Here is a 23,559-nt window from a genome sequence, read left to right as displayed (position 1 = left end):
GGTTGGCAATACGATGAAATTCCCGATCTGTATGGATCACTCTACGGTCTGGAGTTGTGCTACTCCATGGTGCAGAGGTTAGTAGCGCACTTACCTAGGCACAAATAAGATTTGCACCATCCATGTCTAATTATTCATTGTCTTATTATTTACTTTTTTCCTTGCATTTTCTCTGACTGAAAGATCCAGTTCCAGTTTCCTATTTGTCAAATCTCTAAAAGTACTTGCGGTAACCGTGATTATGTTATGGATTGTAGGCCTACAATTTAAACATTTGTGCCCAAATTTTGCTTGTACTGATCCAATTTCTCTGTCAAACTGTCAACCTAGTATTGTAGTATCACATCATCCTGTAGATCTATTCTAGAACTACTAAAAATACATGTGCAAATAGATAAGTCGATTTGTTAGAATATTAGCTTTCCTTGGCTAACTGTCAAAGCTTGGTAACTTTCTTAAGCGCTGTTGGATGTCAATGTTGTGCAGCTTCATCGGCTGATGGATATGTAGTTCACAGACTGCAGCACTGAAGAAAGTGGCGGCAACTACATGACCCAATTACTTTATTGGTACACCCTTCGATGGTCTAGCAGGCCAATAAAGGTTTCAGTTTCCCAATCTTCACCTAACAATGTAGTGTTTTTATATATTCTATAATATACCTACTCAAACTGGTCTGAAATTCTCCATTGGTTAACTCTGATAATATGTGTCTGCTTATACATGGTATTTACTTCGTATCTTCTCATGTTTTGTACAGTATATAGGTACGAATGATTATATTTTCAATAAATGGGCATATGATGCAACATTAGCGAGCTGGGGGGGGGGGGGGGGGGCAACACATATCAAAATATTCCTGATTATACCATATTGGCAGCAAAAGGCCCATGTGGAGTGCTAAAATAAAGATTCCATTACCTAGCTCTGCTTTCATTCAGTTTTTATGAATTTTCTTATTTATACATTTGTCTTTGAACTAGGTAATCCAGTCCTCTACCAATCGTTATTGGACTCTACTATTATGGCCTTCAACTTCTGTACGTGCACTCCTCTTATTTTATTTCACATACTATAATTTTGTTATTTCCTAATGCTGCACTAACCGGCTCCACTTTTTATTGTGATATAGATTGGCAAGATAAGTGGATGCTATGGATGACATTCTGATTGCAAAGTGTAACATGTCTTTGTATGTCAATATTCTTAGTGCACCAGTCAGACCACCAATACGATAAGTACTATCCCTCCCCCACAAATCATACTATATGCCTATTTTTCTCTAGATGATGCAAAGTAGAGTTGATAAATGCGCTGCTGTTTATATAATTCTCTTGACCTTGAGGTACTCCTGCTATGTCATGTAAGACATGCGTGAACTTCTACTTAAGCATGTCATATTGTTCTCTACCTTCGTGATAATGTGATTGACCATTCAATTAATTAGTTATTCATAATCTTTCATATTCTGTTAGAAGGATGATCTAGTTAATTAAACTATTTTGATCTTCTGTTTGATGGATTTGTTCAGATCTTGTAGTTATTTCTTTATCCAAATTTTGTCTGTGGTAACGAACTTGTAGGTCTAAGAGCAATTTCAAGTGTGCATTCTTGCTTTCTGAATTTGCTTTGGCATGCCACATGGTCAGCATACCCCATTTACAATTTTTAAAATAAGTACATAGTAGAATTCACTATACACTTCACACTGCATTTTGCCACATTGATACTGAAAACGAATCCTTTCTTTTGCAGGTCACAGAGATCCGCATGACTTGCTATATTCGGATATGAGCTCTCAACGTGTTAGGCATATTATTACAAGGAATACATGTAGGATTAGGTAGAATACTATATTTTTACTTGATGCAACATTGTAAAGGGTTTACTCTTGAGACACGTATATCATGTACGGAATGGTGGTTCCAATTATATATGTTAAATTCTTTGTCACGTAATGCTTCCATATTCTATTCGCTGACTTGTGTGGCGTGTTGTGCCTTGCATCAACTACGATTCTCCCGCCAAGAAAAAATTCTACCATCTTCTAGAGCAGTCAACCACCTATTCTAGAAAATGATGTTTTAGGAAATACAAATTTTGATTCGGATAGGATACATCTAACAACGCATATAATTGTTGCCTAAACTGCGTAGCTATTTAGCAACCCATATCCTACTCGTTACCAACGCATGTATATACGTTGCACAGGGTGGTTGCAACACCCAAAAATGCAACGCATTATTATCCGTTGGTAAAAGCTCTAGCAACGCCAAATTGGACATTTAGATACAGATAAATGCGTTGCTGTAGGGGGGTTTCTCTTGTAGTGTCGCCTCCGGAGTGATGAGTGAGTAGTTCACCCCTGGACTATGGGTCCATAGCAGTAGCTAGATGGTTGTCTTCTCCTCATTGTGCTTCATTGTCGGATCTTGTGAGCTGCCTAACATGATCAAGATCATCTATCTGTAATGCTATATGTTGTGTTTGTCGGGATCCGATGGATAGAGAATACTATGTTATGTTGATTATCAATCTATTACCTATGTGTTGTTTATGATCTTGCATGCTCTCCGTTATTAGTAGAGGCTCTGGCCAAGTTTTTGCTCTTAACTCCAAGAGGGAGTATTTATGCTCGATAGTGGGTTCATGCCTCCATTAAATCTGGGACAGTGACAGAAAGTTCTAAGGTTGTGGATGTGCTGTTGCCACTAGGGATAAAACATTGATGCTATGTCTAAGGATGTAGTTATTGATTACATTACGCACCATACTTAATGCAATTGTCTGTAGTTCACAACTTAATACTGGAAGGGGTTCGGATGATAACCTGAAGGTGGACTTTTTAGGCATAGATGCATGCTGGATAGCGGTCTATGTACTTTGTCGTAATGCCCAATTAAATCTCACAATACTCATCATATCATGTATGTGCATGGTCATGCCCTCTCTATTTGTCAATTGCCCGACTGTAATTTGTTCACCCAACATGCTATTTATCTTATGGGAGAGACACCTCTAGTGAACTGTGGACCCCGGTCCTATTCTTTACATCGAATACAATCTACTGCAATACTTGTTTTACTGTTTTCTGCAAACAATCATCATCCACACTATACATCTAATCCTTTGTTACAGCAAGCCGGTGAGATTGACAACCTCGCTTCCGATGACATTATTATGCATGATTCCAGTTTTAGGGTTTGTTCCCCCCTTCCGATGACATTATTATTTCATGTAAGAGGTTAATACTAAGAATAATTTGGGAATACTCTATTTAGAGTAAAATACAACCTTGAAATGTTGTCAAGGTGTTTTTATAGTCCAAAAGCATTAATGGACTTATTTTCATTATTGAAAATAATATGTGTGATTTAAATGATTATTTAAATCATCAAATTAAGACTTATTCTTAGTTGTCTTCAAAAATTCCCTTTTGTATTTTATTATGATAGAGAATTTTATGCTGATCAATTTTCATATTTTTAATTTATTTTTTAGAGCTTTTAAACATTTCTTATGAAATTTCAAAGTTTCTGTATTTAAGTGATTTTGTGAAATGACCATAATGCCCCTGGGCCCCACCTGTCAGGGTGGCCCAGTGGGTTAGGTCGCACCCGAGCCACTCTTTCGGCTCGGTCGGCCCACTCATCCTCTCCTCTCTCCTCGCGCAGAAACCCTAATCCCCCTCGACTCTCTGGCGATGCCGTGGTCGCCGCCGCCTTCGCTGAAATACTCCGGCCGTCTCCGGCCAACTCCGGCGACGAGATGCGGCGGATCTGGACCGCCTCACGACGGCGCACCAGATCCTCCGGCTCGATCTGTTCTTCGTCTCCTTCTTCGTTCGCCCCCGTCGCGTTCGCCCGCACGGCTATGAGATTGCGCGGTGAAGCGTCGCTCACCGGTGACTCTGGCGCCGTGACACCGCCGTGGTGGTGATGGGGCGCTCGCGCTCGGCGGCGCCAGGCCAGGCGCGGCTTGGCGCTGCCGTGGGTGGCCCGTGCCGCCGTGCCGCCATGGCACGTCGGGTGCTCCGCTCCAGGTACACGCCTCCATTATTCCCCTCCTTCTTCCTTCTCTGCGCTCTGCTCGAGTGATTGGCCTGCCTCTCCCATGGAGATGCTGTGCCGTGCCCACTGCTTGCGCTTGCTGTGCATGCGTGTGTGCTGCTGCTGTACTTCTGGCTAGCTGCTGCGCTTGCTCTGTTGTTATGGCCTAAGCTGTGCTGCTGCCGTTCTTGCTATTAGCCTTACTGGCCTGGATCAGTGTTGCCTAGGCCGTGCTAGTGCTTGCTGTTCTTACTGAATTCCTGTTCTGTGCCTCATTCTAGTTGCTACACTTGCCATAGTTCAAATGTATTCATGTGTGATACCCTGGCTGGTTTACAGTGTGCTATTTCTTGCAATTATGCAAGTGCCAGAGCCATAGTGACTTATTTTGGTGCTTAAATTTATGATTGTGCTCAATTGAGCATTACTGTGGCTTAACAATGTTATTTAATAATAAGTTGATGTGTGCCTTGCTTGTGCATCTTGATCCAGCGGCTCATCCTGCCTTTGATGTGCTCTGGATACATTCATGAATTATTATTTGATTATCTGTGACGCATCTATTGATTATCTGTGGCTGTTTAATTCATAAAGTTTCTGTGTGATGCCAGTGATTGATTCTAGTATGCTTTGATATGCTTTAGCAGGCTCTGGTGATCAATTGATCACCACTTGCTTGTTGATTGCATGCTTGCTAGCTGCTTGTGCTTATCTGGTGCTCCCTCTGGTGTCTGTGTGACACACATGCTTGTGCTGATGTGTGTTGATGCTTGCAGTGAGCCATTGGTTCACTGACAAGATGTTGGTGCTTTTGTTACTGGACTGTTTCATTTATCTGTAATTCCTTGCTTTACTAGATGGATAAATGATGTGAACTGTTTAACAGTAATGATCATATGGATGAATTGGATGTAGCTAGAGGGATGCCAACATCTGTTGGGTACCCTAGCTCTTACTGAACCCTCTTGGGTAATGATGTGATGGCTGGAAATGTTGGCTGTGGGTTGAGGTGGCCTTGACAGCCACTTGGTGCTGTCATGGTAGCTCCCCCTTTCTCTGTGACTTGCTGTGGTGAATTGTTGCTTACTGGCCTGACCATATTTGGTTGCCAGATGCTTTTGATGTTGACAAACCTGGATAGACACATGATAGTCTATCATGTCTGATGGTGTAGTGGCCATAGGTGCTAAGTAAATCTGGTAGCTAGATAGGATCAACCCTTGTTGGATTTCTTTGTTTATGTCACTGGTTTGGCATAGCCAATGTTCCCAGGTTGCTTTCCTATTGGTTATCCTCTTGCTTACTTGCACCAATTTGGCTAGTAGCCAGATGATGACTCACATATAGGGTATCTACCCACTTTGCTTCCTGTGACTTGTGCAAATGATGAATTTGTATGAGCAAACCTTGCTTGCTCAGGATGTGTGGTATACCTCACTCCAACTCCTAGTAATTGGTGTTGATGTAGAGGATGGCTTCTGGTTGGTTGGTTTGCTTTGGTGATGAGCTGGTGCTTGCCCTGCTCCTCCTTGTGAACTTGTGAAGCTTGATTTGGTCCTGTGGTGGATTTTGGACAGGTTGAATAGCTCTAGCTGTTCTTCCCGTTCTTGCTGTTCTTGGTGTTCTTACTCTTTGGAGATTCTGCCGATGAGCTGCTAGGGTTTCTGACTGTGAAAAGGTTTTATATGAACCTTTGTTGGCTCCTCTGGTCGACAGCTTGGCCTGTCACCAATTTGGTGACTCTCCTGGTTGTGTGTGTGTGCTGTTGTACATGCACAGTGCCTGGTGAGCAGGCAGTGTGTGTGTATAAGCCTGATGCTGTGCACTTGGTCTTGGAGAGTGGATCAGCTCGGCAGGACTTGGTATTATCCACCATTTCCATTTCTTTCTAACCTGCCAAGTGGCTATGCCACTTGGCATAACTTGTTTTTGCTTTGATTTATGCAGGGATCAATCTGATGATCCAAATGGGCATGAAGATCATCAATTCCAAGTTCAAATGGAGATTACTTTGTAGTATATAGGATAGTATATTACCTTGTACTTTTCTTTTATTTTCTTTCTTCTATTTTGCCAATTTATGTAATGTGTTGTAATAATTCGTATTACTATTCTGGATATTGTAATTGACAATGTATTATGTGTGATCATCAATAAAGCTCCCATTTTTCTTAATGAGCTTTATATAATTGTTGTACTATTTATATTCTTGATTACTTATAATTGTTTATTGAATTATCTCAAGTTTGAATTATGTGATATCCATGTGATGTTTGAATTTGAAATTCAAATTCAAATTTGGTTTGAATTCAATCATACAACTTAATTTAGAATTCAATCATGCAACTTAAGATTGTGATGCATCTTCTCTTCTCTCTTCTCAAAACCTTAATCTAGTTAAGTAAGAACAAGTTCTTCGCACTCTCGAAACCCTAACCCTGTAGGATGTCGAGAGAGAAACCTGTTCCCCTTCGATGCATTTTTGTTTTAAAAGCGCGAAATTTCCCCGTAATTTACAATGCAATGCACAACCCTTTCTAAAATCTACCCCTCGATCGTCTCTAAACCTGGGACATTACAGTCATGAATCTGGCAAAGGGATAAAAGGCATGTGAACCACTCCAAGTACATTTAGTACATCTGCCTCGTCGCACATCATTGTTTGTAGAAAACGGAGAAGAATGTAAACTGAGTGCAAATCTAGATCCAATGTCCTATTTTGACAGCCACAATAGAACGATATACAATCAAAATCTATCACTAAGCGTGAATGTTGTGTAGAGCAGGGGAGGTGGCTGAGCCCGTCTCTCCCTCCTCTTCGGCCGACAAAGCTGGAGGAGAGAAGAGAGAGATGATGCGTCGAAAAGATCAAGGTTATAGATGAGACCAAAATTGGTGGGGAGAAGTGAAAGAGACGCAAATGTGCTCACCGCGGAGTTATAGTATGTAAATCATTGGTGTCAAGGTACCACCAATAATGTTTTACAGATTCTCATAGCAAAAAAAATGTTCTTAACAATATGCAAGTACACAAAGTATATATTTAGAGGAATGACATCGATCGACGTAGCCCCGTAGCAGAGACAACAAATTTTTTCTAGGTATGGCCAACCCAAAGCAATGATGTACATAGCAACATTGATTTGATGTTTTTTGAGTGCCAAGACATATATAGGGTGAAGTTGGAAAAAATTTAAGTGTGGCAGAGGCCAGACCTTGCCAGATTGCTGCCTCCGCCACGACGGTGCATTTTTCAGGCTTGGGTCCTGCCTCAACGAGGCGATGATAGTGGCAACAACATGGTGGCATGGCAACAGATTGAGAACAAAATTGGAACAGACGTGACTACCATACAAATTCGCGCATGATTGCTTGCTGCTGCCACACCGTGAGGCAGCCAGCAGCAATAATAAGCACTAGCCGTAGCCTTCCCTCGTCCCTCACCTAGATCCTAATCCCAGACTGCTCGTGCGGTCGTGCAGCTCCATTGGCCCCCGCGCGCGCTTTTCTTAGACAAGAACCGCCCCGGAATCCGCGGCGCGAGCCCCGGCTCCCCCCGCCTCGCGCCACAAAGCGCCGGAAGCGCAGCCCCCCGCGCTCCCACACACCGGAGACCGGGATCGCGCGCGCGAACGTCGACGCGCTTGCTGTCCGTCGGCGGGCGGGGCGGAGGCGGCCGTGCGTGCGCGCGCGCCATGGACGTCGACAGCGTCGAGTGCCTGTCGCTGCCCGACGCCGCCATGGACGCGGCGGACGACGTCGGCCTCGCCACCCTCCACCCGCACCTCGCCGCCTCCGCCTCCTCCAGGCCCGCCCCGTTCCCCAATCCCAACGCCAAGGGCGGCGGCGGTGGCGGCGGCGCGGGAGGCATGGTCGCGCCGGGGAGCAGCGTGCACGAGCTGCTCGAGTGCCCCGTCTGCACCAACTCCATGTACCCGCCGATCCACCAGGTTCTTTGATCTTGCCCCCCCAACCAAGTTCTTGATTTCCCAAATTTTGCCACGGCTTATGTGTGTGATTAGGCTTCGGCGATTCTTGGGTTCGAATGGGGATGCGGGTTTGGGAAATCGGGCGTGGATAAACATGAAATTACTTTCAACTAGCGCCAAATTTGTGGGGATATTGGCGTAGTGATTGTGGGTTGACTCTCGTTCCTCAATCCTCCTACGCTGGGATAATTTGGGTGACTTGTTCATTCCTTGCATTATTGTTCCTTTCCTGCTATGTAGACGATCAAGAAAAGGTAGGAATTCAGTCTTATAGACGACCATGCTATCTCAGATGAATTCTAGCCTGTGAAAATTGGAGTAGGGTCCTGAACAGAAATTGGTGCTACATGCTAGTAATGAACTGTGGGAGTTGAGTATCCGTAAACTTTGTTACATTCAGTTTCGAATTGCATTTTATTCTCTTTAACTGATTGTGAATTTGTGACCAGCCCTCTTAACTGGGGGATACAAAGTGGGGTGCAGGCCAATCAAATCAACTTATCTTAGAAATTCCGGGATTTAACCTATATAGTGGTGTAGAATAGATCAATCTGAAATTCTGAATATATGCACTTACCCAATCATAGTCGCAGTTGTACAAAAAAATGGACCCTAAGCCCGCACGACTGCCATATGGCGCGACCCAACCCGGAGCTGCCACTTGTCAGTATAACAAGCTGGCAACTTTCTGAAGTTGCCATCCCTGCCACACGTTCCAGATCCGACGATGGCGATTCCGCCGCGCCAGGGAGCAGGAATCCTAATGTGCAGGCTCCATAATTTTCCAAAATAATTCAGTCGTCAGTGTTAGAGTTGAATATCAAATGAACTCTTTTTGTTTTGCAAAAAAATGAACTATATTTTAAACAGGAACAGATGTACGGGATCATATATGGAGTTATGAAATTAACATGTAGAAAGTTATTGATAATAGCAGATCTAGCTGCATGTTGGAGGGGCCTAATTGTGTGGAACGGAAGCTCCATGTGTTGTGTAGTGCTAGTTTTTGACATGGCTCTAATCTCTTTGACTGCATTTACAGTGCCAAAATGGACACACTTTGTGTTCCACATGCAAAGCTAGGGTACATAATCGTTGCCCTACTTGCCGACAAGAACTCGGTGATATCAGGTGCTTGGCACTGGAGAAAGTAGCTGAATCGCTTGAGCTTCCCTGTAAGTACTACACCTTGGGGTGCCCAGAGATCTTCCCATACTACAGCAAGATAAAGCATGAAGCAATGTGCAGCTTTAGACCATATAATTGCCCCTACGCTGGTTCTGAGTGTTCTGTGACCGGTGATATCCCTTACCTTGTTAACCATCTGAGGGATGACCACAAAGTTGATATGCACAGTGGCTGCACATTCAACCATAGATACGTCAAATCCAACCCAAGAGAAGTCGAAAACGCCACCTGGATGCTGACGGTAAGTATTTATAGCAGAATGTTTTCTCTTGTCCCACTTTGGTTTGATATACCTAGATATAAGATCATCTGCCGCAAACAGTAGTTCTTGGTATAATGTAACCTTGTATACATTTGAAATCTTGATACATTTGTTTGGTATATTTTGGTTAGGTTTTTCACTGTTTTGGGCAGTACTTCTGCCTACACTTTGAGGCCTTCCAGCTTGGGATGGCACCAGTGTACATGGCCTTCCTTCGTTTCATGGGGGATGAGAATGAGGCAAGGAACTACAGTTACAGCCTCGAGGTTGGTGCCAATGGCAGGAAGATGGTATGGGAGGGCACCCCCAGGAGTGTCCGGGACAGCCACCGGAAGGTGCGGGACAGCCACGATGGCCTCCTGATCCAGAGAAACATGGCATTGTTTTTCTCAGGGGGCGACCGGAAGGAGCTGAAGCTGAGGATCACCGGCCGGATCTGGAAGGAGCAGCAGACACCGGATGGCGCCTGTGTACCAATTCTCTGTAGCTAAGCAACGGGCAATACTCAAAAAAATGGATTCAATATCATTTGACTGGATATTGGCCGTCCTGTCGCCATACCCTACTGTTTTCGTATGGTCTGAGGCGACGTTTCACGGTTTTGTCTTTGTTAAGCAAAATTAGGAGGGTAGGATGATCTTGTAAAGTAAACTCTGTATATATGGCATCCCACACCTTATTACAGGTTGGCTCAACAAGCTCTCTGGTGCCTTCAGCTGTGTTTCAGCAGTAAACTGCATTCTTACCAAACTCTGTCATCAGTCTTGCGACTTGAGATGTGGTAATACAGATTCTAGCAAGTCAGACTGAAGCTATAAGCTGACACTGAAATAGGGTAATATATCTATACTCTGGAGTGGGATTGTGGGGGCCTAGTGTGATATCAGCACTTTGGATTAGAACTGCACATGGAGAATTGAAATGCTGATCTACATGACATTTGACAGCTCGATTAGGGATAGACTTCTGCTCCAGGATAATATTGTATGATAGATTAGTGACTTAAGTTACGTGTTAATGTCTTTATCAAGATAGGCAACGTGTATCAAATGGCGAATTTGCCATTGACTTTGTCTCAAATGGCAGTTGTGCTGTAATTTCCTATTAAGATTCTCGTGCAGGAATAGGGTGTCTTTTGTACAAAGATTTTTTTATAGAAACTTTGAAGGATACCCATATCTTCGGTATTTTCTTGTGTGAGTTATTTATATATTTGATGGGATTGGAGGAGTGCGGACAATGAGGCTGAGCTACAGGGAGCCTTTTATTTTTAAAAATTCAAAAATCATATTTGCAACTTAGAAAAAATTCTGAAAAAGTCTAGATATAGACAATGATGTATCCTACAACCATGCAAAAAATCAATTCGAAATTCTATATATTCCGGGCTACAGAATGTCAGAATCCCTGGCTATTTTACCTTATTTTCATTTTCCTTTTCTTCTTGTGAAATAGTTTACTTTCCAATTCTGCTGTCTCCTCTTATTCTAAATATCCATATATAAAACCAACCATGTACTAGGTTACCATGTTGAATATAGGCCTTTGGATCAAATGGATTCATGACCCAAAATGTGTTTGAGAGTATAAGCTTTAACTAAAAGGGTCAGTTGCAATAGTCATCTTTTGAATTCATCAAATGTTGTAACTCTTCTAGATAGGGTTTATCGAAGCACAAAATTATATTTATATACTTGGGATTAAATAATCCATGCAGAAAAACATTTCTCCAATAGGGAATTACAACAATAAATGTGTACTTAATGTTTATGTAGAGTGTAGTACTTTTGTAGATGAAAGGCACTGCATGGCCAACTTAAAATTGATAAATCCAACCGGCTCACAACTTTAAACATTTAGTGTTTATGTACTTTGCTTCGCTTCTATCTATTCACCCTCATGTTTACCTTTTATGATGGAGGAAAACCAACATTAATATAGATTCTCCATTATCCATGGATGGAGAAGGAGAACTTTACCCATATTATGTAAACCTTGTTTTCACAAAAACCATCATTGAAGAAGTGTGGATTAAACAAGCACCAACATCACTTAGAATCCAGAGTTTCTTACACATGAGAGCTGCAAATATTAGGGTTTTCAAACACATAGGGACTATATGTAATGTTCCACATCTTCTAGTTGGTAGAACTCATTGTTGTGAAATCATATTTGAGCACACCTACTGCTCATTCAAAGGCTCAACACACGCCAGTCCTCACATCGACCATTTCTTCCCACCTTTACATAAGTATGTTTAGGTGGGACTGTGGGAGGACAACTATGTTTACTTCCATGAGCACGATATATACTTGGATTGAAAGAGAGCACAACTGAGAGTTCATGTACTTAGATAGTCACACCCACACCCAAACAAATAATTCCTTTGCTTGAAGTCCGAGAGACAAGAACCTTCTATATAGGTTGGTTTGGACTAGATCTTGAGAATGAGCAACATCAGGAACTGGCTTATTTGGAACATCTAGCCTTTGTGTGCTGTATCTCCATGTCATGTTGTACGTGTTGGACATCTCCAAGGCCGAAATGCGAACAACTGCACTTTACACTATGTAAATTCCTCTGGGCCTTCTGGTTTCGCTACAATCGAGCTATGGATCTGCTCGTATAAAATTTTGCATTATGCAAGGTCCACACTCATTTTGAGTTATTATTTGACCATCAACTAGGGATATGAACTATGTTAGTCATACCTTAGCTAGACTTGGTAGCATGTCTAGATGCTCCAAGACTTGGGTCCGGGAGGGACCAAACATTATTAGAGATGCTTGTAACCAGAATCAAACTTCTTTGCCTTGATTAATATATTTCAATTCACAAAAAACTAGTATTATTATTTTCTATATATTTTATGGAAACCTGACTTTCAGAGTGAAAGTAAAATTGAATTTATTAAAATCCTTTGAAATACATCAAGTTCAATTTTAGATTCACTCATGTAGAAATACGTAGCAGCACGTAGGTTCAACGTTACCCATTTTACTTTGTGGGCCAAAAAACCATATTTCTGGACCTCCAAAAATTCCAAATAATTTTTTTTGCATGTAGATGATGCACATATGTACATGCGTGCCATTTTTCATACCCAAATTTGAAAGTATGTAGCTTAGACCAAAATGATAAGTTTCAGATAAACAATCTAAAGAAAACTTCCACTTCCTGAAATATTTGTAACTTAGTGGTTGGTAAACTATGTAACTTTGTGAAAGAGTAAGTTTAATCGGGTTCCATAGTATCACTCGTGGGAAGTAAAAGAACCATGAAATCAATATCACAAGTGCATTTTAGATTACAACTATTTTTTTTTTTTTGACAGACCATACAGAAATTGCATATGCCAATCAATCTTTGCTAGCAAGGGAAACAATGCACAATCTGAGAGCTTTCCCATGAAGCTTGGTGTCTACATGAGAACTTTCCCATGAAACTGGTCTAGCACATACAGAACTTTCCCATGAAGCTGGTCTAGTACATATAGAACTTTCCCATGACGCTGGTTAGAACTCTCCCAATCCAGCGGCAGCTTGACGTCTACATGAGAACTTTCCCACGAAGCTGGTCTAGAACACCAACTTGACCAACAAGACACCAATATGGCTTGGACACAGGCCACTGGTTTCTCTTTCTCTTCCGAGTCATATTCCGAGTCATACGGCTTGGCATCTTGGAAGTCTCCAAGCATTCCAAGTCAAAAGGGCCTTCAGTGTGGGCCCTGTCAACAAGACCACTGGTCGAACTTCTTCCTATCAGATTAGCCGCTTTGGACAAAACTTTTAGAATCTCCGTCCGTGGTAGAAAAGGAGTTGTTTGACTTTCATCATAAAAATTCATGCCAACGAAACAACCATCCAAACAAATAAGGGGGCCTCCAATCCCAGCCTTCTTGATTTGACAAGTGGACAAAAGAAGGTCTTCACAATCAAGATCCAAACTCTGCTGTCGAGCAGCCAAATGCTTGTTTTTGCGCTGAGTAACAGCATTGTATTTACCCTTCACTTCACCCATTGAGGCCATCAATAATCCGTGAGCTCCTTTAGGGGCACGCCCTATAGCTACTACCTGAGTATTTCTAGACTCCCTGCCACTGAAGATATGTACTGGAGAAATAGGAGTACTAAGATCATATTGTAGACGGACAATGGCAATATTGTAATTTAGATGATAGAATTCCAATGTCCCCTCCGCACGGTGATCTGGTGGGAGAAATACCTCAATGCTCAAGTTCCCATAAATCTGGCCATCATCACCAGTCCTAACCAAACTGGCCGAAGTAAGGACGAACGTGCAGTCTGGGCCTTTTATAAGAAGGCCTGTGCAAGCAAAATACCTAATCTTTCTTTTTCCGTGGATATGGAATGAAGCAATTGAGAAAACACTTTGGGATATTTTCTCAAGGACATCTTTTCCAAATTGCTTCCAGATAAGCTCCTCCCCCTCATAACGGTAAGGGAAATCAAAAGGATAACCATCCCAATAATGAAATTGACCGAAATACTCTTCAAACCTACCAGCCAATCTACCATTGAGCTCAAACACAAGTGGTGGTGGCAGGGGATAGCCCAAGGATTGAAGAATCTTAGATCTTACCACACATCCTGAAGGGATGACTGTCTTTACACCATCAGGCAAAGAATATCCATGGAAGTGGGATGTTTTACTGGTTAGCAGAAGAAGACGCTGCAACCATTCATGAAGCATCTTTGTTGGTAAGAAGGTGGTCTTTTCTTTACAATATCCAGTGATAAGCCCAGCAATGTGTCCAGATCCACCACGGCCAAAGTATATAACTGGCCCTCCAAGTCCAATCTCTGTTATCTTACAATTGACTGACACAAGGCCTGTAGCACTGAAAACAGGATGAGAACATTTTGCCCCCATCAAAGTGCCATTGGTTGCATAGCCAATTGCAAATAGCTTACTATTGCGTGTGCCTTTGGGCAAATCCACATGATTACAGGTATCCATAGTGTAGACACATTTGAGGCTAAAGGAGGTGACCATAGCAATATTTTCATCATATAATCCCAAAAACCCATGGAGAGTTGCATTATCTTGAGTACGCAATTCAATCCTCAAGTTATCATCACTGGTTCTGTTCTCATTAAATTTGTGGGCCAAACGTGCTGTGGTCACAAATATTCTATGGTGATCTCGTATATTGTCATGCCAGTGGCGTACAGCTGCTCCCGAGCATGCATATACCATCACTTTTTCATTGTACAAAGCAATTGAGACAACACCAAGTCTCAAGTGTGAAGCTGAAATTTTCGCATGGCTGTCTGTGTCACCAAATGTTTCACTTGCTTCAGCTCGTGGTTCCGTAATCTCATCACTAGCTTCAGCTTGTGGCTCCATAATGTCCCAACTAGGTGCTGCTTGTGGCTGCATAATCTGGCGACTAGCTGCTTGTGGCTCCATAATGTCACGACTAGGTGGTGCTTGTGGCACCATAATCTCATAACTAAGTACTGCTTGGCGACTAGGTGGTGCTTGTGGCTGCATAATCTGGCGACTAGGTCCTGCTTGTGGCTCCATAATGTCACGACTAGGTGGTGCTTGTGGCACCATAATCTCATCACTAGGTCCTGCTTCCATAATCTGGCGACTAGGTCCTGCTTGTGGCTCCATAATCTGGCGACTAGGTCCTACTTGTGGCTCCATCATGTCACCACTAGGTCCTGCTTGTTGTTCCGTAATCTCATCACTAACTTCAGCTTGTGTTTTCTTATTCTCATCCATATACTCATCCATGAAGCGCTTGTTCTCAGCTTCATACTCCTTTCTCATAATTTCTTCAAATCGCCACTTCTTTAAAACAGCGTCCGTCGCAGTAAATTTCTTCCACCAATTGCTGTCCTTCTTCGCAATGGACTCGTCAGCTCCTGCTTGTGGCTCCATAATCCTTCAGATGAAGCAGTTTTCCCAGCTGACCCCGCGCGCGGAGCGAGGAAGAGAGGGTGGCGTGGATAGCTGGGGCCAGAGCAGGGGCGGATCGGGAGGAAACGGGCGTCGCCGGGGCGGATCTGGAGGAAACGCACGTCGCCGGGGCGGATCTGTTTTGCAGCCAAGGTGCCCTAGGATGGACGGGGCTTGCCTGCGCCCGGGGTCATGCACCCATCCGTGCGCCGCGGTCTTTCCTATCCATCGCACGGTTCTCCTTCGTTCTCTTCTCACCTTTTCTTTTTTGGTTAAAACAAATACCGAATACCATCCTAATACTCCGCAGAACATGTCTCCTCTCTCGCCCGTCGACATCCCGGCGACGCCGACGTTGGAGAAGGTCATCAGATATGGTGGCGACCAGTAACGTCTTCCGCGCCGGCGAGCAGAGATCCTTTGATGCTGGACCTTGTGAGCCATCACCCCAAAGAAATAGATAGAACGCCGTCGAGGCGTCAAGGAGCCGAGCGCCCGCCCATGCGTACCCACCTAGTCGTCGTTCGACAGGAATCAGACCCAGCCTCCGGTGACATGAGGTCCATGATGCCATCCAGGCCGCCGCTGACTCGCCCTGAATCCATAATCATATCTCATGCGTGCGGCCGGCTCTGTCGCGGGGACAAGGTAACGATATTGAGACGCCGACCAGGCTGATGGGGCGACGCCGGTCGGTCGATGGGCCGCCCCGTCGGCAGGTACATCTCGGCGACATTCGCCGTGAACGCGAAGTAATTCATCGCCCGAAAACATCACTAATATATCAACATAAGTCGTGTTCTCTTCCGCTCTTAGCTCCTCTTAGATTTGGGAATCGGCCGGTATGTTGGTCTGAGGCTCGTTCTCGTGCGGTCATCTTTTCCGCCTCTCGCTCATGGAAGCGATGCCTCCGACTGCGAGCGACATGTAGATAGGAGATCGCCCGCGGTCGGCTGGCGCCGCTCCTCTCCTTGACGCCTCGACGGGACGACGGCGTCCAAGTATTAGAGAATCCGTGTTCACCAGTGACGAGAGCCGCGTGAGGTCAAGCATCGCAGAATCTCCTGCTCGCCTGTGCGGAAAACGTCGCCGGCCGTCAGTGCCTTCTATGGAGGATGAAGAAGTGTATGACGAAAGATGTATTAGAACGGTATTTACCATTTATTTTTAATCGGAAAATAAACGCCTGAGAAAGTAATGAAGCAGAACCGTGCGATGTCCAAGAAACGGCCGCGGCGCACGGATGGGCGCACTGCCGCGGCGCAGGCAAGCCCCGTCCCCCTAGGATTACAACTATTTGTGATTGTAGGGACAAATATCACTAAAGCTGAGTTAAAATGAGTGAGATCCGATTTTTTTATGTCTTATGAGAATTCCACAAATCATTTTCTAATATCGTGCGACATAGCATCATGTGACACACGGATCTGGCACTACATAAGTCCAACACACTTTGTCAGGATTGGAAAATAAAGTTAAGGGCCTCTTTGATTCAAAGGATTATCGTGGGAAGTTTTGAGGATCCAAATCCTTAGATTTTTTTTCTATGGTGGTTGTTTGATTTGTAGGATTGAATTTCATATGATTATTTTTTCAATGAATCATTTGCACTACATTTGACAAGAAATTTAACATCCACTTGAACCTCTTGGTAAAAATTCTTTGTTTCTCTCATGCTCGGTGTATAAGAAAATTCCGTGGGATTGGTATGTGTCTACCATTGCAATCATGCGTTTTCCTATTCCAATTTTTTTGAAATCCTATGAATCAAAGAGACCATAAATGAGAAAAACATCGAGTATTACAAGAGCTTGGGGATAAAAAGAGTATCTCTTCCTTAGATCCGGGAAGACATGTTGAGCGAACTAGATTCTAAAAGTTTGGATTTACTCGAAGACAATTCTACGTTGACAAAGAGTTCAAATAGCCATTGTGTTTCTGTTTTGTCAAGTTCAAAATACCTCCTCCTAGAAAGGAGAGAGAAACGAATAGCCGAGAGCCCGAGATACTTGCACATGGAAAGGCCAAACCAGAAGATTAAAAAAATAGCAAAAGGAACGGGCAAACCAGCTCGATAGTTTCGAGTCGATTTTGATTTTCGATCGTACGTTGGAACTGTGCTGGCGGTGTTGGCCTCCACCACAGGTGGAGCCCCGCCTGGGTCGGACCATCTATGCCGGCTCTCCTAGCCCATCACGGGTATATGGCGGCGGCGACCTGCAGCCAGTGAAAGACATGCGCGGGCGAGACAAGCAGAGAGAGACGCTGCGCGGCGAAGGAAGGAGCCGACCGTAGCTACTGACGGCGGATTAATAGACTTTTCCTTAACTAAAAGGGTCAGTTGCAATAGTCACCTTTTGAATGTTGTTACTCTTTTAGATAGGGTTTACCGAAGCAAAAAAAAAAAAATTTAGATAATTATCTTGGGATTAAATAATCCATGCAGAAAAACATTTCTCCAATAGGGAGATGCTGTAAATGGGGAATTACAGCATGTGTACGTGTAGTACTTTTGTAGATGAAAGGCACTGCATGGCCAACTTAAAATTGATAAATCCAACTGACTCACAACGTTAAACATTTAGTGTTTATGTACTTTGCTTCGCCTCTATCTAGTCACTACATTTTATGGTGGAGGAAAACCAACATTAATATACATTCTCCATTATCCATGGATGGAGAAAGAGAACTTTTACCTATATTGTGTAAACCTTGTTTTCACATAGACCATCATGTAAGATGTGTTGATTAAACAAGCATCAACATCACTTAGAATTCGGAGTTTCTTACACACGAGGGCTGCAAATATTAGGAGTTTCAAATACATAGGGACTATGTAATGTTCCGCATCTACTGGTTGGTAGAACTCATTGTTGTGAAATCATATTTGAGCGCGCCTACTGCTCATTCAAAGGCACACCGCACGTCAGTTCTCACATCGACCATTTCCTCCCGCCTTTACATAACTATATTTAGGTAATTAGGTGAGAGGACAACTATGTTTACTTCCATGAGCACGATATATACTTCGATCGGAAGAGAGCACAGTTGAGAGTTCATGTACTTAGACAATCACACCCACACCCACACCCAAACAAATAATTCCTTTGCTTAAAGGTCCCAGAGACAAGAACTTTCTATATAGGTTAGTTTAGATCTTGAGAATGAGCAGCATCAGGAAATGGGTTATTTGGAACATCTAGCCTTTGTGCGCTGCCTTTTGATCTGATGCTGTACGTGTTGGACATCTTCAAGGCTGAACTGCAAATAACTACTAAATTCCTCTGGGCCATATGATGCTGCTACAATCAGGATATTCATTTTGGCTCACAGGTGTATATAAACCCGCTGTGTAAAAGCATATTACAAAATATCAAAAAAATCTGAAATAAAATTACACATGTACATCTAGACATTTTATGTTTATACACATGTTTTCGGGGAAAAAGAACATTTTTTATGTTCCATGTAAAAAAGACAATTTTTGATGTTCTAATATGACTATTCATGGAACATTTTTTTTGTCTTTTTTGCATAGGCCACGTAAAACGTTAGTTTCACCCGGAAACTTGTGTGCCAACATAGAATATCCGAATGCACAAGTAAAATTTTATCTCAATTTTTTCTGACATTTTAAGTTTTATTTTTTTATCCATTTTAAATAATAGGTTCATATGCACTTATGTGCCGAAACACCACCTCCGCTACAATCGAGCTATATGTGTATACTCATATAACATTTTGCATTCTGTAAGGCCCACACACATTTTTAGTTGTGCTTTGATCATCAACTAGACGGATGTTTTATGAATTATGCGCCCGAAAAATTGTACCTTTGTGAACTTATTTCGAACGTGAACTCAATAGTAGTATTATGTTCAATGGATTTTATGGAAATCCGAGTCTCAGAGCGAAAGTAAAATTGAATTTACTAAAATCCTTTGGAATACGTCAAGTTCAATTTAGATTCACTCATGGGAAGTAAAAAACACGAAATCAATATCTGAAGCGCATTTTAGGTTACAACTATTTGTGATTGTAGGGACAAATATTACTACTAAAACCGGGTTAAAATGAGTGAGGTATCATTTTTTTTATGTCTTATGAGAATTCCGCAAATCATTTTGTAAAATTTCGTTGACAAAGAGTTGAAACAGACATTTGTGTATGTACATAAAACACACGGTGCGTCTGCTTCGTCGAGTTCAAATACCTCCTCCTGGAAAGGAGAGAGAAACAAATAGCCGAGATATCAGATATACTAGCACATGCAAAGGCCAAACCAGAAGATTTAAAAAGAGCAGAAGGAGTAGCCCACACGAAACGTTTTGTCCCTGCTCCTCTCTCCCAGGCGGCGGCCAGATCCCATCTCCACCGGCGTGAGCTCTGGGCCCCTCTCCCTCCGCTTGCCGCTCCGGCGGCAGGAAGGGGAGGGGACCTCGTTCCTCCTCCGTTTTGTAGTTTGGGCTTGTCTGCTGTGGTGCGTCGTTGGGGTGGTGGGAGCGGCGCCCGGACAAATAAATCTGCCTCAACTCCACTCCCACACCGGCGGCGACCTTCACGGCGGCGTCTCGGAGTTGTTGGCAACGTGTGCTTGTCGATCTTTCAGGTCGGCAGCTTGGTCTTCTCGCCGTTCTTCAGATCTGGCGAGATCTTTTTCTCGACGTGTCACTGGCGTTTGTCGTTGTCCACGGCGCTGGGGGCCGGGGCGAGGTGGTTCTTCTGGAGCGAATATGTTGGTCCGGAGGTGGTGGATATGCCGTTCTTCTCCGACTTCGTCGATGGGAGGCGGCGTATGTTGGTCCAAGACAGCACGGGGACGTCCCCCGGTCGACGTGCCACAACGACATGTGCCTCGCTGCTTACAGCAGACCTGTTCATCGACTCACAAAGCCTCGTTGGCGATGGTGCTCTTTTGGATCTTGCAATGGTGGAGGCTCGGCGTCTCTTCTTGCGTTCGTCGGCGGCGTTGGAATTGGACGGCGGCCGCTGGCTACGGTGGTTGCAGGAAACCCTAGGGATCGTTTTGTATTTCTCGATCTTTTAGGATTTTATCTGCAAATTCAGGATAATCATTTTATCCCGATTTATCTTTTAGTTTTCACATGTGTTGCTTCATGTAACTTGATTTTCGATTAATAAAATATGTGGTTGCTCTCAAAAAAAAAAAAAAAAAGAGCAGAAGGAAGTAGGAACGGGCAAACCAAACCAGCACGATAGTTTCGAGTCCATTTGGATTTTCGAACCGTGCTGGCGGTGTTGGCCTCCACCTCAGGGTCGGACCAGCTACGCCGGCTCGCCTAGCCCGTCACGGGCTCCTTCCCCGGTGGTGTGGTGTCCCTCTCTTTCTTCTCTTCCGCCCCTCTCACTGAACGCGAACCAGAGCCCGCCTGCGCGACACGAAGCCAGGCGCGAGCTCGCCCGCCGCGAGATGGTAAGCACGATCCCCTCCCCCACTCCAATGCCTCCGCCGGCCCACCGGCGCCCGCCGCGTCCGCACGCGGATCTAGCCCGCCTCCGGTGGGTCGCGAAAGGATCTGTTTCGTCGCTGTCGCTTGGGTTCGTTCAGGGTTTGGGATCGATCGGAGGGTGCTGCTAGGGTTTTGGCGGGGGACGCGGGGCGTTCATTGCGTGATTCAGCGGATCCGTGAGGGTACGGGACGGATTGGTTGCAGCAGCTGCTAGGCCAGGCCCTCGCGGATTGTAGTTTCCGCGGCATTCCTCGTCCGGAATTGTGGTTTCGCTCATCGCGTATCGGTGCCTACGCGAAAGCTGTTAGGCAGGTTGCTCGCTGAACCAATGCAGGTGGATTGGCGAGCGACTGGGTGCTACTACGCTAGGCTGTGCGCTGAGACTCGTGACCGAAATTTGTTGACGTAGCTGTAGTGTAGTAGGCAACTCATGGTTCATTTGGGATGCCCTCTGTCACCAGCATTGATGTGCGTTCATCTCACGCTGAAGTTGCCCTGTCACGACCATAGTATCTGAAAGCTGACATAGTATCTGAGCGACATGCTTTGTGCTGATCCCTACCAATTTTTTGTAGTGTTAAGGATGTTCAGAGGCTTGCAACATTGGAGACCCAGTTTTCTGATATTAGTCTTGATTAGGAAGCAATTGCCCATTCGTTATACATGCTGATACAGACTCATGTGACCTGTTAGTCTGATCCATTTCCTTTGCTTGCTGTTCATCCTAATCTGTTAAACTTGTTGTTACCCTGACTAAGACTTGTATCTGTTTGATTTCATCCTAATCTTGGTATTAGTTGTCTTGCTAGTGTTATTAGCCCTTACATTTCCTTTGCTTGGTGTTCTTATCAAGTTAAACAATCTGATTGATGCATTTACCCTTTTCTTGTTGACACAAATAATACTACTCTTGTTTGGCATAGGAAGTTAACTTATGTATGTAAGTAAGATGGAGGATGCTGTTTGAAGGATGCAAAGGTTCAGATGCTTTCATCCTGTTTGTAGAGTTTGTTTGACCTCCTGTTGCTATTTAGAGGATTACCTCTGAAGCTTGGAGCATTATAATAGTGCTCTGTTGCTCTTTCAGAAGTTGGGTTAGCTTTGTTATAACTTATAAGTTGTGACCCTGTCTTATTATTTGTTTGCAGTTGGATTTGGAGGATGTGCCTGACATCCCCTGTTGATTTAGATTTAAGCTGTTTGGTATATTTTGAGTAGGTGTTTCACTATTTCGGGCAGTACTTCTGCCTGCACTTTGAGGCCTTCCAGCTTGGGATGGCACCAGTGTACATGGCCTTCCTTCGTTTCATGGGGGATGAGAATGAGGCAAGGAACTACAGTTACAGCCTCGAGGTCGGTGCCAATGGCAAGAAGATGGTATGGGAGGGCACCCCCAGGAGCGTCTGGGACAGCCACCGGAAGGTGCGGGACAGCTATGACAGCCTCGAGAAACATGGCATTGTTCTTCTCAGGGGGCGACCGGAAGGAGCTGAAGCTGATGATCACCGGCCGGATCTGGAAGAAGCAACAGACACCGGATGGTGCCTGCGTACCAATTCTCACAATATTCAAAAAAAGGATTTAATATCATTTGACTGGATATCGGCCGTCATGTTGCCGTACCCTACTGTTTTCGTATGGTCTGAGGCGATTGATACGTCTCCAACGTATCTATAATTTCTTATGTTAGATGCTAGTTTTATGATAATACCTACATGTTTTATTCACACTTTATAATGTTTTTATACATTTTCTGGGACTAACCTATTAACAAGATGCCACAGTGCCAGTTCCTGTTTTCTGCTGTTTTTTATTTCAGAAAAGCTAGTTTACAAATATTCTCGAAATTGGACGAAACAAAAGCCCACGGCCCTATTTTCCACGGAGTGTTCTAGAAGACCGAAGAAGAGTCGAGGAAGGCCAGTAGGGGCCCACACCATAGGGCGACGCGGCAGTGGGCCCCCCGCACCGACATATGGGGAGGGAGCCCCCTGGCTCCCCCGACGCTGCCCCTTCGCCTATTTATTCCTTCGTCCCCGAAAACCCTAGGACGGAGATCCAAAATACCAGAACAGTTCCAGAGACGCCGCCGCCATCAACCCTATCTCGGGGGGTTCAGAAGATCTCCTCCGGCACCCTGCCGGAGAGGGGAATCATCACCGGAGGGCTCTACATCACCATGCCCGCCTCCGGACTGATGCGTGAGTAGTTCATCCTTGGACTACGGATCCATAGCAGTAGCTAGATGGTTGTCTTCTCCTCTTGTGCTAACATGTTTAGATCTTGTGAGCTACCTATCATGATCAAGATCATCTATTTGTAATGCTACATGTTGTGTTTGTTGGGATCCGATGAATATGGAATACTATGTCAAGTTGATTATTGATCTATCATATATGTGTTATTTATGATCTTGCATGCTCTCCGTTGCTAGTAGAGGCTTTGGCCAAGTTGATACTTGTAACTCCAAGAGGGAATATTTATGCTAGATAGTGGGTTCATGTCTCCATTGAATCTGGGGGAGTGACAGCAACCCCTAAGGTTGTGGATGTGCTGTTGCCACTAGGGATAAAACATCAATGCTTTGTCTAAGGATATTTGTATTGTTTACATTACGCACAGTACTTAATGCAATTGTCCGTTGTTTGCAACTTAATACTGTAAGG

General features: G+C 44.0%; 2 protein-coding genes and 1 pseudogene across 2 annotated transcripts; 2 read left to right on the top strand and 1 right to left on the bottom strand.

Moving 5' to 3' along the window:
• The first annotated feature begins 7,493 nt into the window (after nt 1–7,493).
• Nucleotides 7,494–10,186, top strand: LOC127342073 (E3 ubiquitin-protein ligase SINAT5). Its single transcript, XM_051368007.2, has 3 exons — nt 7,494–7,999; nt 9,081–9,467; nt 9,620–10,186. Exons 1-3 carry the CDS (start codon nt 7,745–7,747, stop codon nt 9,977–9,979), a joined length of 1,002 nt encoding a protein of 333 aa, XP_051223967.1. The 5' UTR covers nt 7,494–7,744; the 3' UTR covers nt 9,980–10,186.
• Nucleotides 10,187–12,865: 2,679 nt separating this feature from the next.
• Nucleotides 12,866–15,594, bottom strand: LOC127342070 (uncharacterized). The gene is made up of 3 exons (XM_051368004.2): nt 15,227–15,594; nt 15,056–15,127; nt 12,866–14,875 (listed from the first exon to the last, which is right to left on the bottom strand). Exons 1-3 carry the CDS (start codon nt 15,402–15,404, stop codon nt 13,038–13,040), a joined length of 2,088 nt encoding a protein of 695 aa, XP_051223964.1. The 5' UTR covers nt 15,405–15,594; the 3' UTR covers nt 12,866–13,037.
• A 5,071-nt stretch (nt 15,595–20,665) lies between these two features.
• Nucleotides 20,666–23,307, top strand: LOC127342077 (E3 ubiquitin-protein ligase SINAT3-like; annotated as a pseudogene).
• The last annotated feature ends 252 nt before the right edge of the window (nt 23,308–23,559 follow it).

This window comes from Lolium perenne, chromosome 3 (genome assembly GCF_019359855.2).
Source record: "Lolium perenne isolate Kyuss_39 chromosome 3, Kyuss_2.0, whole genome shotgun sequence".
Lineage (NCBI taxonomy): Eukaryota > Viridiplantae > Streptophyta > Magnoliopsida > Poales > Poaceae > Lolium > Lolium perenne.
The sequence above is the reverse complement of the archived record's forward strand: the minus strand, read 5'-3'. Positions and strand labels throughout refer to the sequence as shown.